The 15,005-nt window shown below is 39.1% G+C and overlaps 1 protein-coding gene across 3 annotated transcripts; it reads left to right on the top strand.

Annotated features, from left to right (window-relative positions):
* The first annotated feature begins 2,179 nt into the window (after positions 1-2,179).
* Positions 2,180-5,468, top strand: Rpl22l1 (ribosomal protein L22 like 1). Of its 3 annotated transcripts, none has more exons than XM_004834589.3 (4): positions 2,180-2,234; positions 3,358-3,447; positions 3,597-3,718; positions 5,207-5,468. In XM_004834589.3, the coding sequence occupies exons 1-4, from the start codon at positions 2,226-2,228 to the stop codon at positions 5,349-5,351; spliced, it is 366 nt and encodes a 121-aa protein (XP_004834646.1). In that variant the 5' UTR covers positions 2,180-2,225; the 3' UTR covers positions 5,352-5,468. The 3 variants fall into 3 exon arrangements, with proteins under 3 accessions (XP_004834646.1, XP_004834645.1, XP_004834643.1); XM_004834588.3 differs by having other exon boundaries at positions 2,196-2,234; positions 3,355-3,447; XM_004834586.4 differs by having other exon boundaries at positions 2,205-2,234; positions 3,328-3,447.
* Positions 5,469-15,005: the final 9,537 nt, after the last annotated feature.

The following is a 15,005-nucleotide window of genomic DNA, read 5'->3' as shown; positions in this document are numbered from 1 at the left end:
AGATCCCCTTTTGTTGCCAGTTCAGTGGGTCCAGGTGGTTGAGTATCAGAGTGTTCCATCTCATTTCCCTTTGAGGTTGCTGTAGGTGATCTGGAAGTCTGGTTTTGAGACTTATTTACCTGTTTTCTCATTTTGACTGGGGGGTGTGGGGTGGTGCTGTTGGCGCCCACGTGGCTCACCTCTTCCGAGCTGGGAGAGTTGGGACACGGGCTGGGAGTGGTGGTAGGGATGGTGGCCTGGAAGCCCCTTCTTCTGGACTGGGAGCAGCAGGACAGAAGGTGGCCCCAAAGCCCTTTCCTCTGGGCTGGGAGCAGCGGGAGGGATGGTGGCCAGGAAGCCCCTTCCTCTGGACCAGGAGCAGTGGGACGGTGGCTCAGAAGCCCCTTCCTCTGGGCCGGGAGCAGCAGGACAGATGGCGGCTGTAGTTCTGTATTTGTTTCACTGATCTGTCTTATTAAGGCTCCAGTATCATACAGATGAAACAAAGTTTATATTATATTAGAAATATATCTGTCATATAGTATCTTACATTCAAATAACTGGAAAGGCACATTTCTCTTCATAGTTCTAAATTTTCTTGGCTCTTTTGAGGCATTTGTGTTTGTTTTAGAATCAGCTGTCAATACTGGTAGGCATGGTGGCAGAAGCTTATAATCCCAGCACTTGCAAGGCTGAGGCAGGAGGATTGCCTTGAGTTGGAGGCCAGTGTTGGCCACAAAGTAAGTTCAAGCCCAGCCTAGACTACACAATGAGACCTAGTCTCAAAAAAAAAAAAAAAAAGAATCAGCTGTCAAAATAAAAAAAACTGAAAAACCTGAGATGTTAACTGGTAATTTGTTAATATACATTGTGTGGGAGGAATTCCAGATACTGGAAAGAATTGAGATATTTATAACATTTAGTTTTCCCACCTGCATATTTCTGGTTAATATTTTTTTTTCTTTTTTAATTGAGAGAAAACTTCCCCCATTATACCTTCAATTCACTATTTTTTATTACTAGTTATTTTGAAATATATTGCTTTTTATGTCCTTTGTACAAATGGCTTAATACTTTTAATAAGTTTCTTGTCAAATAAAATAGTAAATATGTCCATCAATGGCTTATTTTCAAAATACCCAGTAACACAAGGGTTATTTCTGCTGTGCAATCTGAGCATCCTCTAAGGAAGAAATGTCAATCCCCTACCCCCTCCCCAAGGTTTGGAAAAGAATTCATAGATCTTGAGGCAGATAACTAAAAACCCTTGTAAAAATGGATTTCTTCTAGAATCAAGCACTTGTGTATTCTGACTCTGTAGGTCATGTGGTTTATTAAAGCACAGTTTCCACTATAACTAATTGCTAGTATAAAGGGCACACCCAATTATCATATTCTAAGGTCATTTTCCAAATTAACAACAAAAGTCTATCCCACTCCTTATCCCCTGCCTCAGGTCCAATATTACATCTCTACAAAATCTTATTACTGCTACATGCTGAGAGGCACACCACTTTTTCTGATCTGACATCAATATACAATCTTTCAGAACTCAAAAGCTGTTTTTCTTTTTTTCGTTAGGACACCTCCATCCCCATGTGTATTGATAGGTCACAGCAAATATTCCTTAAATTTTAACTGGGAAGCATTTTGGATGGAAGTCAGTAGGCCTAGAGTTAGCTCTAAAAGCCATGATAAAATAAATTATACCCAATCTGTGAACAAGAATTAAGGACTACGTGTTTTCCTCTTTGATACATACTGATGTTCTCAGAACCTAGTTTATTTTCACTCCCCCAAAACTGATTTTCCGCAGCAGAAAAAGCTCATGGACAAAATACAGAAATAACTAAAAAAGAAGATCCCAAAGCAACCCGAGACACTGGCTTGCTCTGATTGGAAGATCTAATGATTAGGGAAAGATGGCTCCTGTGTCCCTTGGTCCCTTGTGTGTTTGTGAGAAGCCACCGCGTAACCACAGAGATCACCTTGTCTTCTGCAGCAGAAAGCAAACAATCATTTCAATCACGGCCGCTGGAGGGAGCTCGCAGGAAGCCTGACGCCTACCGACCTTCCACCCCGGGACACACCCCCGGTTTCCTAGGTAACTGACCTCGCGTAGCTCCGCACTTCCTGCTCCGGGAGGCGGTCCTCTTACGCTCTCGACGCATGACGCAGGCACGTTTCACTATAAATTCACGTTGCGCAGGCGCTGCTTTCTCTCTGTTCGCCCTGCTGCCGCTAACATGGCTCCTGTGAGTGAGCTTGGTCTTGATTTGGCAAATAATTTTTGCCTCTGGAGAGTGAGAACGTTGCATTTAACATAAAAGGAGGGGAAAGAGATTGCGTCATGAATAATACTAAGACATTGGGATGTCTAGTCGTTTTTCGAGACTTTCTACGGCTGCCATGCGGCGTGGAGCTCGAGTTCGGCGGGGAGTTGGTTTAGGATAGGTGGCCACGTCGTTCAGGCAAGAGGGAAGCACCACTGTGGCGGGGGACTGGACGGCATCTGGACAGGCTTTCCTTCCTTTCCCCATTAAGCTGGTCGCCACTGTTTGCACTGGGGCGGGGAGGGTCACCGGGCTGATTTGGTGGGAGCGGGGCGCTCCGAGGCGCGCAGTTATGAAAGTTTTCATTAGTCTGTTGGGGAAGAAGTTTGTTCTTGAAGTAATGTTTTAAAAAGTAAAGACATAGGTCTCTAGCATGACGTGAAGAAAAGTCCTTCAGATATTTCATTAATAAGAAAATGTTTCTGTGAATAGCTAGGTGTATGTTGGTAGTTACCAGACATTTGAAGGATAAAATCAAAATTGCTGGGATGGATACAAAACCGGTTAGTGCCAACGTGGCCGTAAAGCTTTAGGAGTTATCTATTCATTAATGCTTGATATTCATTTGTCTGGATTTCATTTGGAAATAGTCTGTTGATTCATCTGTTTTCATTACCTCGAATGTACGTTGTTACTAGCCACGTTTAACTTTTTATGTGGTCTTTGTGTGTTTTTCGTTTTAAAACAAAAGCTCCTACTGCACATTGCCTCCCTTTCCTTTATTTATAATAATGTGAAGATTGAATGTTGTGGACATAAGTGGGCAGAGACAGTGCACTACCTGTAAACCATCTGTGTTTTGGGATAACAGGAAACCAGTTGGCCATTGTAAACAGGAAGTGATAGTTTAACACTGATCGTGAGTGGTCTGGAAAAATAAAAGCCTGTTAAATCTTAACAGGTTTGTGTGTTTTGTACTTGTGAGACACTTCTGTGGTGGAAAAGAAAAATTTCCATCAGAATTCACAAAAAAATTATTTACATGTATGAAGTGAATGAATAAATCACCTTACAGCGTTGTGATTATATGAATTTTGTGAAGCAGAAAGACAAGAAGCCTAAGAGGTCAACCTGGAAATTCAATTTGGATCTTACTCACCCAGTAGAAGATGGAATTTTTGATTCTGGAAATTTTGTAAGTATTCTTTCTACTCGGCTTGTTTTTGTAATTGTATTAAGCATACTACATATGGTGTTAACCTGAGCTCTATTCCTAGGGTACCTTCCCTAGTGAATATCTAGGGTTTTCTTCCCTAGTTTTGCATTTTTTCTGTTTTAAAATAGGAGCAGTTTTTGAGGGAGAAGGTTAAAGTTAATGGGAAAACCGGAAATCTTGGGAATGTTGTTCACATTGAACGCTTCAAGAATAAAATCACAGTTGTTTCCGAGAAACAGTTCTCTAAAAGGTTCGTACTTATTTTGCAAATATTAATGAAGGTATAATTGTGGAATATTACGTAGAATATATAATTCTAATACTGTTAATCTGGAAGAATAAGTGAAAACAATATATAGAAAATGCCTTTAGATTTTTTAAAGCCTTATAAATGGAAAATTAGTATCTTGAGTGCCAGTTTCTTAGTATGGTTTCAGTAACTAATTGCAAAAACAGCAATTCATCCAAGGTTCCTTGTTCAGTGAATTATAGGCCTCTTTAATCCAAATTGTATATAATCTTGTGACATTTGGTGCTTTAATATTTGAATATGTTGTGATATATCTATGTACTTGGGACAAATGTCCCAATTTGTGAATAGAAACATTTTCTTAATTTTATTTAAGGTTTTGTTGCTTCAGTATATTTGCCACATCAAATACTATTTGGCTGCTCTGTTGTAGGACAGGGGAACCCAGCAGCGAACTATGCCAGTAAAATTATTACCCATCACCAAAGCACTTGTGTAGAAGAGGGGTAGTAAATCTGTGCTGTGCTGGGTGTTGTGGTTGGTATAAGAGTCTGGAAATAACTCACCCAAATGAAATGTAGGAGTGAGCCTTGTACATCAAGGAATAATTGCTAAGGAAGAATGAACCAGAAGCCCGCCCAGTTACTGTAAAGTAAGGATGCCTGTGTGTGCAGGATGCTGTGATGTGGGAAGAGTGCTTAAGATTAGAGAGATAACTGAGGAGCAGATCTTGAAAGCCATGAGAAGGGCTTTGGATTTTATCTTTTGTGTAATGGAAAGCCATTGGTCACTGGCTGCCATGGTACACTTACTGGAAACTGAAAACTTCAAGAGATCACTGAGGTAAAGTGGTGTGGCTTGGACCAAAGTGATGGCACTGCATATTAATTGAGGTTATGAATTTCAGGATTCAGAGAGAATGTTGTATAGTAGTTGTCTTGAAGGCGCTTATGGACATGAAGATAATTAGTATAAGATGCAGTTCTCTAATTGCTATACAAGGGGTAGAAATAGGGCCCAAAAAGTTTTCAGAGAAGTTGAGACTTAGAATTTGTCAATGCAGTGAGGTATCCTAAAAGGAAGCAACATTAGCAAAAGAGTGGGACTCCTTGAGAGGAATGCTTGGATAAAGACTAAGGCAGATGCTAGTTGAAAGGCTCACTGAACCTGTAAATGGACTTAGCCAAGTTGATCAGAGGTGGAATTAGAGGTTGATGTGGAGAAGAGAATGTTAGACATTTTAGTCTATGAATATAATTGAGTGAAATTATATTATGTTTGAGTGCTTTGACTTGGTTAGAATGAAAAAGACACTACCATTTATTTCTATCTTACATATTAGCTTTCAATATGGAGTATAAACTGGAGGGCTGAAATATTTTGGAGGAAATTGGGGGTATAGGATGAATATGACTGTGTACCTTCCATATAAGCCTTTACATAGTAGGTGCTGCATTTTTTAATGAAATTCATGTTTTTATTTTAAAGGTATTTGAAATATCTTACCAAAAAATACCTTAAAAAGAATAATCTTCGTGATTGGCTTCGTGTGGTTGCATCTGACAAAGAGACTTATGAACTCCGGTACTTCCAGATTAGTCAAGATGAAGATGGATCAGAATCTGAGGAGTAGGTGGTTTCCACTTACAGGGCTTTGCTTTTTTATAAAGCAGATGAAGTATACGTGAGAAAGAAACATCGGAAATGGGCTTTGAGGTTATTGGTGAATAAAAAACATTTCATTCTTAAACTCAGTCTCATTTATTCTTTTACTAAGAGTATGGTATTTATATGTGTTTTATTTTCCTGTAGTATAATTTTATGTTGAATGAAATATTTTGGCAACCTCAGATATTTTGTAGTTTGTAAATGTTTTCCTGAGTATTTACTTAACCACCTGCCGTTTGCTTCAGAGGATGCTATCTTTCCTAAGTAGCACAAAGGTATGTGGATGAACATGAGTCCTATAAACCAATTAGAAATCTCCAGCCAAGTACAGGGGTGTGGTAACACATGCCTATACTCCCAACATTCAGGAGGCTAAGGCAGGAAAATTGTGAGTCCTTGTCTCAAAAATAACAGCTGGGTACCTTCTAGGCACCAGAAACTGAAAACCTTGAAATCTGAACTCTACAAATGCTACTTGTATGTGATTTGACTGGGAGATCTCAGCAAGGGGTTCGGAACATAGCTTAGTAGTAGAACTGCTAGCATATGCAAGTCTGGGTTCCATTCTTGATACTGCAGAAATAGCCAGTGGGACTTTTACCTTCCCACTCTCCCCCATCACTGAGTATTAGAGAAATGTTAGTGCTCTGTACTGTTTGGTAGACACACAGTGTCCTCTAGAAGTTTTTTAAGCAGAATGCAGATTTCCAGAGATGAACAGGAAACAATTATGTGCCTTTTTATACAAATTGAAGGTGGTGGTCCAGTACTTAAGTGGGGGCCCAGTTCCCATAGAGTTATGAAATACGTCTTTTAACTCCAGTTTCCAGATTTACAAAACTAGTTCTGGGACTTTGAAATAATTGGCTTCTGCCAATTTGTTTTCCACAAGTGGTTCTCTGCTAAACAATAGTGAGTAAAAGCATTTCATCTGCTCTGCGCTAGTACAAATATGGTGAAACAGCTAGGGCTATGAGGTGATAAAAACAACCATTAATGTTTATTAACAGTGAAATACACATCACCCCTCACTTTTCCCATTGTTTTTGACACCGTGAAGCTGTTTGAAGATCCTCGTGTCTTTGGAAATATGATAAAAATACAGTGAACATTGTGGCCCAGTGCCATCCGTGGAAAGGGAGGATTCTAAAAACATGGTGTTCCCCCCACCTACCCACCATGTGACTTCTGGCTCTTCCCCAAAGTCAAAATAACCGTGTAAGGTTAAGCATTTTGAATTGATTGAGAACACTGAGGCAGCCTGAAGTTTAGGGCAACTGAAGTTCACTAATTAAACTTACTAAACTTAAATACTGTATTTTTTGATGATGTTTTATGTTCAGTGCTACAAAAAGAATTTGACAAGGGAAGGCAAACTTGTGAAGTTTTATTGGAACTTAGCCGTGCTTATTTCTCATCGTGTACAACAGCAGAGTAGTTGTAGAGACATGGAGCCTACAAAACCCAACTTTGATATCTAGTGGATTTAGGAGAAATTTTACGATAGACTTAACAGGCTAGACGATCAGTTGCTGAACACAAGGCTGTTGATAGAATTGGTTCCTTGCTTGGCTGCTGCATGAGGCTGCTCAGGACCTGGAAGGTGGTTTACCTGAAACCAGGGACTCTAAGCAAGGAGGAAGGAGACAATGGAAGCTGCAGGACATACACCCTAACCCAGTGGTGGTGAACCTATGGTGTAGGTGTGTTGTCACATAAAAAGCCTGCTATTGGTTGTCATTGAAAGTAAGGTTTGCCATCACTGCTTAGTCTCAGAAGCAGCATGCCATCCCTTTTGCTCTATTAATTACACAGACCAACCTTGGAACCAAGTAGGAGGAAATTGCACAGCAAATTATGGTGGGAGCATGTGATAGAGCAAAACCACTCACCTGATTAGGAAGCAAAAGATCAAGAAGGGAGTAGAGGTCACAATCTTTCAAGACCCTAAAGATCTTCCACTAGACCCCACTTCTCAAAGGTTCCCCCACTTAAGAGAACCACCCCAGGGAGCCTTTGGAGGACACTCAAGATCCAAACTACAGCAACTTTTAATATGTTGGTGTTGATCACTCCCTTGCAGAGTTTTTTCACCCACTGCCCTAATGATGAGCATTTAACTTTTGCCTTATGCACATACTTTTCCATATTTTTGCTATTGTATCTTTAGAGTGGATTCCTATAAGTGAAACTTGTCAGGCAGAAGATAAATGAATAATTTCCATATTGCTGAGTTTCTCTCCATGGGGGTTTTATCATTTTGTCCTCTTAATAGCTGGCCCACTAGCAATGTTTGAAAACATCCATTTTCCCACAAGTTCACCAACATACTGTCCAATTTCATTTGTCTGCTAAGAGACCTTAGGATAGCTTAACTGCATTTTTCTTATGAGTGAAGTTGTTGGTCAGTAAGCTAACAGTTATTTGTATTTTTCTGTGACGGCCTGTTTCTATCTCTAATACATATCTGTGGGACTCAGTCATTTTAATTTTAGAAGCTCACTGTTATACTAAGGCTAATAACTCCTGGTCTGTGACTTAAGTTACAAAATTCTTTTTTTCAATTTCTTATCTTTTTCTCCTGCTAATAGTGGCTTTGTATTCTGTTTTTGCTATAGAAGCATTTTTAGTTCTATGTAACTATGTCCATAAATTTTCCTTATTAATAAATTTGAGGCATGATTAGAAAAGTTTTCCTCATATCCAGGTGAGAGAATTCACTGGTGTCTTCTTCTAGCACCTGTATGTCTACGTTTTTTTAAAATGTAGGTCTCTGGGGGATGGAGCTGTAGTTCCGTGGTACAGCACTTGCCTAAAATGTGTGAGGCCTTGAATTCAATCTCCCCTACAAAAACAAACAACATAGGCCTCTCCCTGTTCAATTTGAAACCTACCGTGTTTCACACTTTGCGAAGTGTGAGAAATGGATCCGATTTTACCTTTTTCCCATATGACTACTGATTTACACCATTGTCTCTGATTAAAAGTACTCAGTTTTGATTAGCATTGATTTTCCTACTTCTTGTCTGAAAGACCTTGTTTGTGGTTATGCTGAAGCGGCCAGAGAGTCTGAATTGTCCCGCTGTTTTATAGGCTGGATGATTGAATGCCAGAAGGGCCATTTTAAATGTGCTGGTGTTTATAAAGAGCTTCCTCTTCACTTTTGAGCCCTCAGCAGGCCTGTGTGGCAGAATATTATTTTCCTCGTTTTGTAGATGAGGGAACCAAGTTGCATATTGACAGGCTTGCCCAAAGTCACACCATGGTGCCCACCTCTCCTGCCTCGGTGCTCCTCCCACACACAGGTCATAGGCTATGGTGCATAGACTATTAGGTGTGGTCTGAGCTGTGTTAGAGACATCACAAGATACTTTAGGAGCATTTACAGCGTAGTGGGAACCGGAATTCCAGAAGGCCTGGAGGAAGGAAGTGGTCAATCTTGAGCTGTTTTAAAGGATGAGTGGGACTTAATGGGACATAGAGGAAGGGGAAAGGATTGAGGCAGGAGGCACAGTGATGGTAGCTACTACTAACTGCAGGACTTCTGTTTTGTTATCTTCATACTACATCTCTTTTAATCTCCACAGCTTCATTTCATTTCACTAGTATTCCCCTTTGACTAAGCAGAAATCCAAGGCTAAACAGTCCTGTGGTCACACAGCTAATAAATTCCAAATTGGAATTAAAACGCAGTCTATCTAACTTTAGCACTCTCACTCTATAAATGCCTTACAGTGGAACATTCTAAACTTCTTTCTGCCAAGCAGTATTGTCTCAACAATGCACACTTAACTGACTCCTTCAAGCCTATTAACCATTCAGCTTTTTAGGAGTGCCTTTCTATCTATCTGCCTGTCTTATCTATCTGCCTATCTATATTGTCTGATACCTACAAACTGGCTTGACAGATTTATCTGATGCAATTTTGTTTTAATAAAATCTGCCATGGGAGATAGCCTAGTGCCTCCAAAAAGCAACATGGAAGATTTTTTATTTGATGATTCCTGTACTTTTCATTTAGGCACAAAACAAGCTTTCGAAATGAATTTTTTCTCTTCTGTTTTAGCTGGACCCCAAAAACTGAGAACAAAGTTAAAGGTGCCAAATAGCCCCACTTCCCAAATGCATGCAGAGCTTGCTGAGAAAGTGCCTGGGACCTAGTTTTGAAAGTCTTAGTTCCTGCCTTGCTTCCAGTACCTATAAGAAGTCGAGGGCCCTCTGTGTCTGACTCATGCTCCAAGAGTCTAGTCCAAGACAGTGGCTGGAGCAGCCTGCCCACAGCAAAGCAGTGAGAGATGTGTGCCCACAAATGCAAACAGGCATGAATGTTGCCTCTGGACTGATAATGGCCCATGAGGAACCAGGTCTTGGTCAAGTTTCTGCCTACTGAGAGGACTGCTTGGAAGAGAGGACCCTCCATCCCCAAATAGAAAGTCTGTGTAGAAAGGACAACCACATGCTCAGGAGCTCTGAGTACAAAGCAAAGAGCCTAAGGAAAGACATTGCCTATGTCACAAATGTCGCAGTGAAAGATTATCAGTCATAAACTTTCAGAAATTCAGAAATGAATTCTTTTTTTTTCCTTAAATTCTTTTATTGGTACATTTTAGGTATACAATACATTTACATTTCTCATTGGGAACTTGTACCTTTACATGATGTATCTTGATTCTTATTTTTCCCCATACCCAGCCCTCCCTTCACCCCCTCCACCCTTCCCTATTTACAAAGACTTTGTTTCCATTTTTTCCATTTCTCATAATTTTTCCTTTCCCTTCTTTCCTGTCCCCTAACCCTCCCATGTCCCCTACCCCTTAGAACCTTTTCTTCCTATTTTGCATTACCAATTATTCATTTTAATCATTCGTACACATTAGGTATACAATATAATGACATTCATCATTGGAAATTTGCACCTTTACATAGTCTCTCTTGGTTCTTATTTTTCACCCTTGCCTAGCCCTCCCTTCAACCCCTCCAGTCCTCCCTATTTACAAAGATTTTGTTCCTATTTTTCCATTTTCTCATATTAATCCCATTCCCTTCTATCCTTTCCCCTAGCCCTCCTACTTCCTTCCCCTTTGCCCCTTTTCTTCCTATTTCACATTACCTATTATACATTTAGTCCTTATTTACACTTTCAGTTTCTCACACCAGAGAAACTATTCAGTATTTATACATGTGTGTCCTCCTTATTTCACTTAAGAGTATTGCCTCAATGTGCATCCACTTAGCTATAAATGTCTCTAATTTCTCATTTTTTATGGCTGAGTAGTACTCCGTTTTATAAAAAAACCACATTTTCTTGACCCAGTCTCCAGTTGATGGGCATTTGGGCTGTTTCCAAGTTTTAGCTATTACAAACTGTGCAGCTATGAACATGGGTGCACATATATCACTGTGGTATGATTGTTTTAATTCTTTGGGGAAGATCCCCAGCAGTGGAATAGCGGGGTCAATTGGGACTTCCAGTCCTAGTTCTTTGAGGTATCTCCATACTGATTTCCACAGTGCTTCCACCAGTCTACACTCCCACCAGCAGTGGAGCAGGGTTCCTCTTTCCCCACAGCCCCATCAGCATTTGTTATTGGTTGATTTCATGATAGCAGCCATTCTTTCTGGAGTGAAGTGGAATCTCAGTGTTGTTTTCATTTGCATCTCTCGAATGACCAGTGATGTTGAACATTTTTTCAAGTCTTTATTTGCTATTTCTACTTCTTTGTCTGAGAAAAGTCTGCTCATTTCAGATGCCCATTTTTGGATTGGGTCTTTAAATTTGGGAGGTCTGATCTTTTTAAGTTCTTTATAGATTTGAGATAGTAGGCCTTTATGTGAGGAACAGCAGGTGAAGATTTTTTCCCAGATTGTGGGTTGTCTCTTCACACCACTGGTGGTTTCTCTTGCTGTGCAGAAGCTTTTTAATAAGAAGAGATCCCACCTGTTGATTGTTTGTGCTAGTTCACGCACAACTGAGGTTTTGTACATAAAATCTTTTCCTACACCAAAGTCTTCAAGAGTTCTACCCAACCTCTGTTCTAGCCAGTTCAGTGTTTCTATTTTAATATTTAGATCTTTTTTTTTCAATATTTAGATCTTTAATCCATTTAGATTTTAGTTTAGTGCATGGTGAGAGATATAAGTCTAGTTTTAATCTTTGGCAAGTTGAAACCTAATTTTTCCAGCACCATTTATTAAAGAGGCTATCTTTCCTGCAGTGAGGGTGTTTGGCTCCTTTATCGAAGATGAGATGGCTGAGTGTGTCTGGAGTTGTTTCTGCATCTTCTAATCTGTTCCACTCAGGTCTGTTTCTTTGCCAGTACCATTCTGTTTTTATCACGGTAGCTTTGTAGTATAGTTGCAGGTTGGGGATTGTCATACCCCCTGCCATGTCTCTGTTACCTAGAATTGCTTTTGCTATTCTGGGTCTCTTACTTGTTCCAAATGAATTTTTGGATTGTTTTCTCAAAGTCCATCAAGTATGCTGCTGGGATTTCAATTGGATTGCATTGAATCTATATAGCAGTTTTGGAAGAATGGCCATTTTCACTATATTGATCCTTCCTACCCAAGAGCAGGGGATGTCTTTTCATTTTCTGATATCATCTTCAATCTCTCTTTTCAGAGTGCTATAGTTTTCAGAGAAGAGTCTTTGATTTCTTTCATTAGGTTGATTCCTAGGTATTTCAGTTTTTTGGATGCTATTGTGAAAGGAATTATTTGCCCTATTTCTCTCTCAGTGAGTCTGTCATTCATATAGAGGAAAGCTATTGATTTCTGTGTGTTGACCTTGTAACCAGCTAGTTGACTGAATTTGGTTATTAAGTCCAGAAGACTTTTGGTGGAGTTCTTGGGGTCTTCTATATAGAGTATCATGTCATCTGCAAAAAATGATAATTTGACTTCTTCATTTCCTAACTTTATTCCTTTTATTTCTTTCTCTTGTCTAATTGCCATGGCTAACGTTTCCTAAACTATATTGAAGAAGAGTGGTGATAGTGGACATCCTTGTCTTGTTCCTGATTTTAGTGTGAAGGATTTCAGTTTTTGACCATTTAGTATGATATTGGCTGTTGGTTTTTCATAGATGGCTTTCATCAGATTGAGGTAGAGACCATCTATTCCAATTTTTTGTAGGGTTTTTATCGTAAATACGTGTTGGATTTTGTCAAATGCTTTTTCTGCATCTATGGAGATTATAATATGCTTTTTGTCCTTGGCTCTATTGATATAGTGTATTACATTGATTCATTTGTGTATGATGAACCATCCTTGCATCTCTGGGATGAATCCCACTTGGTCAGGGTGTATGATCTTCTTGATGACCTTCTGCATTTTATTTGCCAGTATCTATTAAGGATTTTTGCATCTATGTTCATTAATGAGATTGGCCTATAGTTCTCTTTTTCAGTTGGGTCTTTCACTGCTTTAGGGATCATGGTGATTCTCACTTCCAGGAAGAAATTTGGGAATATTGCTTCCCTTTCAATTTCATTGAAGAGTTTAAACAGTAGTGGCAGTGGTTTCTCTCTAAATGTCTTGTAGAATTCAGCAGTGAAGCCATCAGGACCTGGGCTTTTCTTAGTTGGTAAGTTTTTAATTACATTTTCAATTTCATGGGTTGATATTGGGTCATTTAGAATTTTCAGGTCTTCTTCGTTCATCTTTGGTAATTCATATGTATCTACGAATCTGTCCATTCTGTGTTTCCCATCTTATTGGTGTATAGGTTCTGGAAGTAGGTATTGATGATCCTCTGGATTTCTGCTGGGTTTGTTGTAATTTCACCCTTTTCATTCCTAATTGCATGGATTTGGGCCTTTCTTTCCTTTTTCTGATAAGATGGCTAAGGGTTTGTCAATTTTGTTGATTCTTTCAAAGAACCAACTCTTGGCTTCATTGATTTTTTTTGTATCATTCTCTTAGTCTCCATTGAATTGATTTCTCCTCTGATCTTTATAATTTCCTCTCTTGTATGAGGTTTGAGTTTGTCCTGCTCTTCTTTTTCTAGAAGCTTGAGGTTCAGCATCAGGTTGTTTAATTGCACTCCCTCTGTTTTCCTAATATGTGTATTCAGTGGTATGAATTTCCCTCATAAGACTGCTTTCATTGTGTCCCATAGATTCCGATATGTTGTATTGTCATTGTCATTTAATTGAAGGAACTGTCTGATTTCTTCTTTAATTTCCTCTGTGACCCATTGGTTATTCAGAAGTATCTTGTTCAATTTCTATGTGTTTATGAAATTTTTCCAGTTTCTTTTGCTATGAATCTCCAATTGCATCGCACTATGGTCTGATAATATACAGGGGATAACTTCAATTCCTTTGCACTTACTTAAACATGTTCTATGTGTGAGTATGTGGTCTATTTTGGAGAATGACCCATGTGCGGCTGAGAAGAATGTGTATTCTGATTTTGTGGGGTGGAACACTCTGTAAACATCTGTTAAGTTCAAGTTCATTTGTTCAAGATTTTGATTGAGTTCTAGTATTTCATTACTTATTTTTTGTCTAGTTGATCTATCTATTTGTGACAGTGGGGTATTGAGGTGCCCCACTACTATTGTATTAGTGTATATATGACTTTTCATGTCCATTATTATTTGTTTTTATAGTTGGGCACACTAGTGTTTGGTGCATAGATATTTATGATTGTCATCTCTTAATCTTGGATTCTTCCCTTTGCAAGGTTGTAGTCTCCTCCTTTGTCTCTCTTAATCAGTGTTGGTTTGAAATGTAATTGATCTGCCAAGAGGATAGCTGCTCCTGCTTTTCTTTGGTTTCCTGTCACATGGAGCATTGTTTTCCACCCTTTATCTTTCAGTCTGTGAATTTCATTTTGAATTAAGTGTGTTTCTTGTGTGCAGCATATTGTTGGATTTTGCTTCTTGACCCATTCTGCCAGTTTATTTCTTTTGATTGGTGAATTGAGACCATTAACTTTGATGGTTATAACTGATACATATTGACTTATCATTCTCATGACTTTTTCTTTTTGTTGGATTCTCCCCCTTTACATTTAATTTCTTGTCTCACATGTTGGATTCATTCTGCTTTGCTTCCTGGGGTTGTAATCCTCATTGTCTGTTCCTAGGATATTGTCTAAAATTTTTTGGAGTGCTGGTTTGGTATTCACAAAGTTCCTAATTTGTTCTTTGTCATGAAAGTATCTTATTTCTCCATCCATTTTGAAAGATAGTTTTGCAGGGTACATCAATCTGGGTTGGAGGCTGTTTTCCTTTAGGGCTTGGAATATGTCACTCCAAGCTCTTCTTCCTTTGATGGTTTGTGTTGAGAAGTGTGATGTGATTCTGATGGGCTTTCCTTTGTATGTGATTTCTTTTCTCTAACTGCTTGGAGAACTTTGTTCTTCTGTTGGGTTTCTGGAATCTTAACAGTTATATGCTTGTGTGTAGATTTTTTTTGATCCAGGCTATTTGGAGTCCTATATGCCTCACTTATCTGTATGTCAAGTTCTTTTCCCCTGCTTGGGAAGTTTTCTGCCATTGCTTCTGTGAACAGTTTTTATATGTCATCTGCACACTCTCCTATTTCTCGTGTGCCCTTAAAATTTTGAAGCAATTTTTCTTTTCCTGGTCACTAATTACAATCTTATCTTT

This window comes from Heterocephalus glaber, unplaced genomic scaffold (genome assembly GCF_053883595.1).
Source record: "Heterocephalus glaber isolate CG9 unplaced genomic scaffold, H.glaber_assembly_v1.0 deba00001504, whole genome shotgun sequence".
Classification (NCBI taxonomy): domain Eukaryota; kingdom Metazoa; phylum Chordata; class Mammalia; order Rodentia; family Bathyergidae; genus Heterocephalus; species Heterocephalus glaber.
The sequence above is the reverse complement of the archived record's forward strand: the minus strand, read 5'-3'. Positions and strand labels throughout refer to the sequence as shown.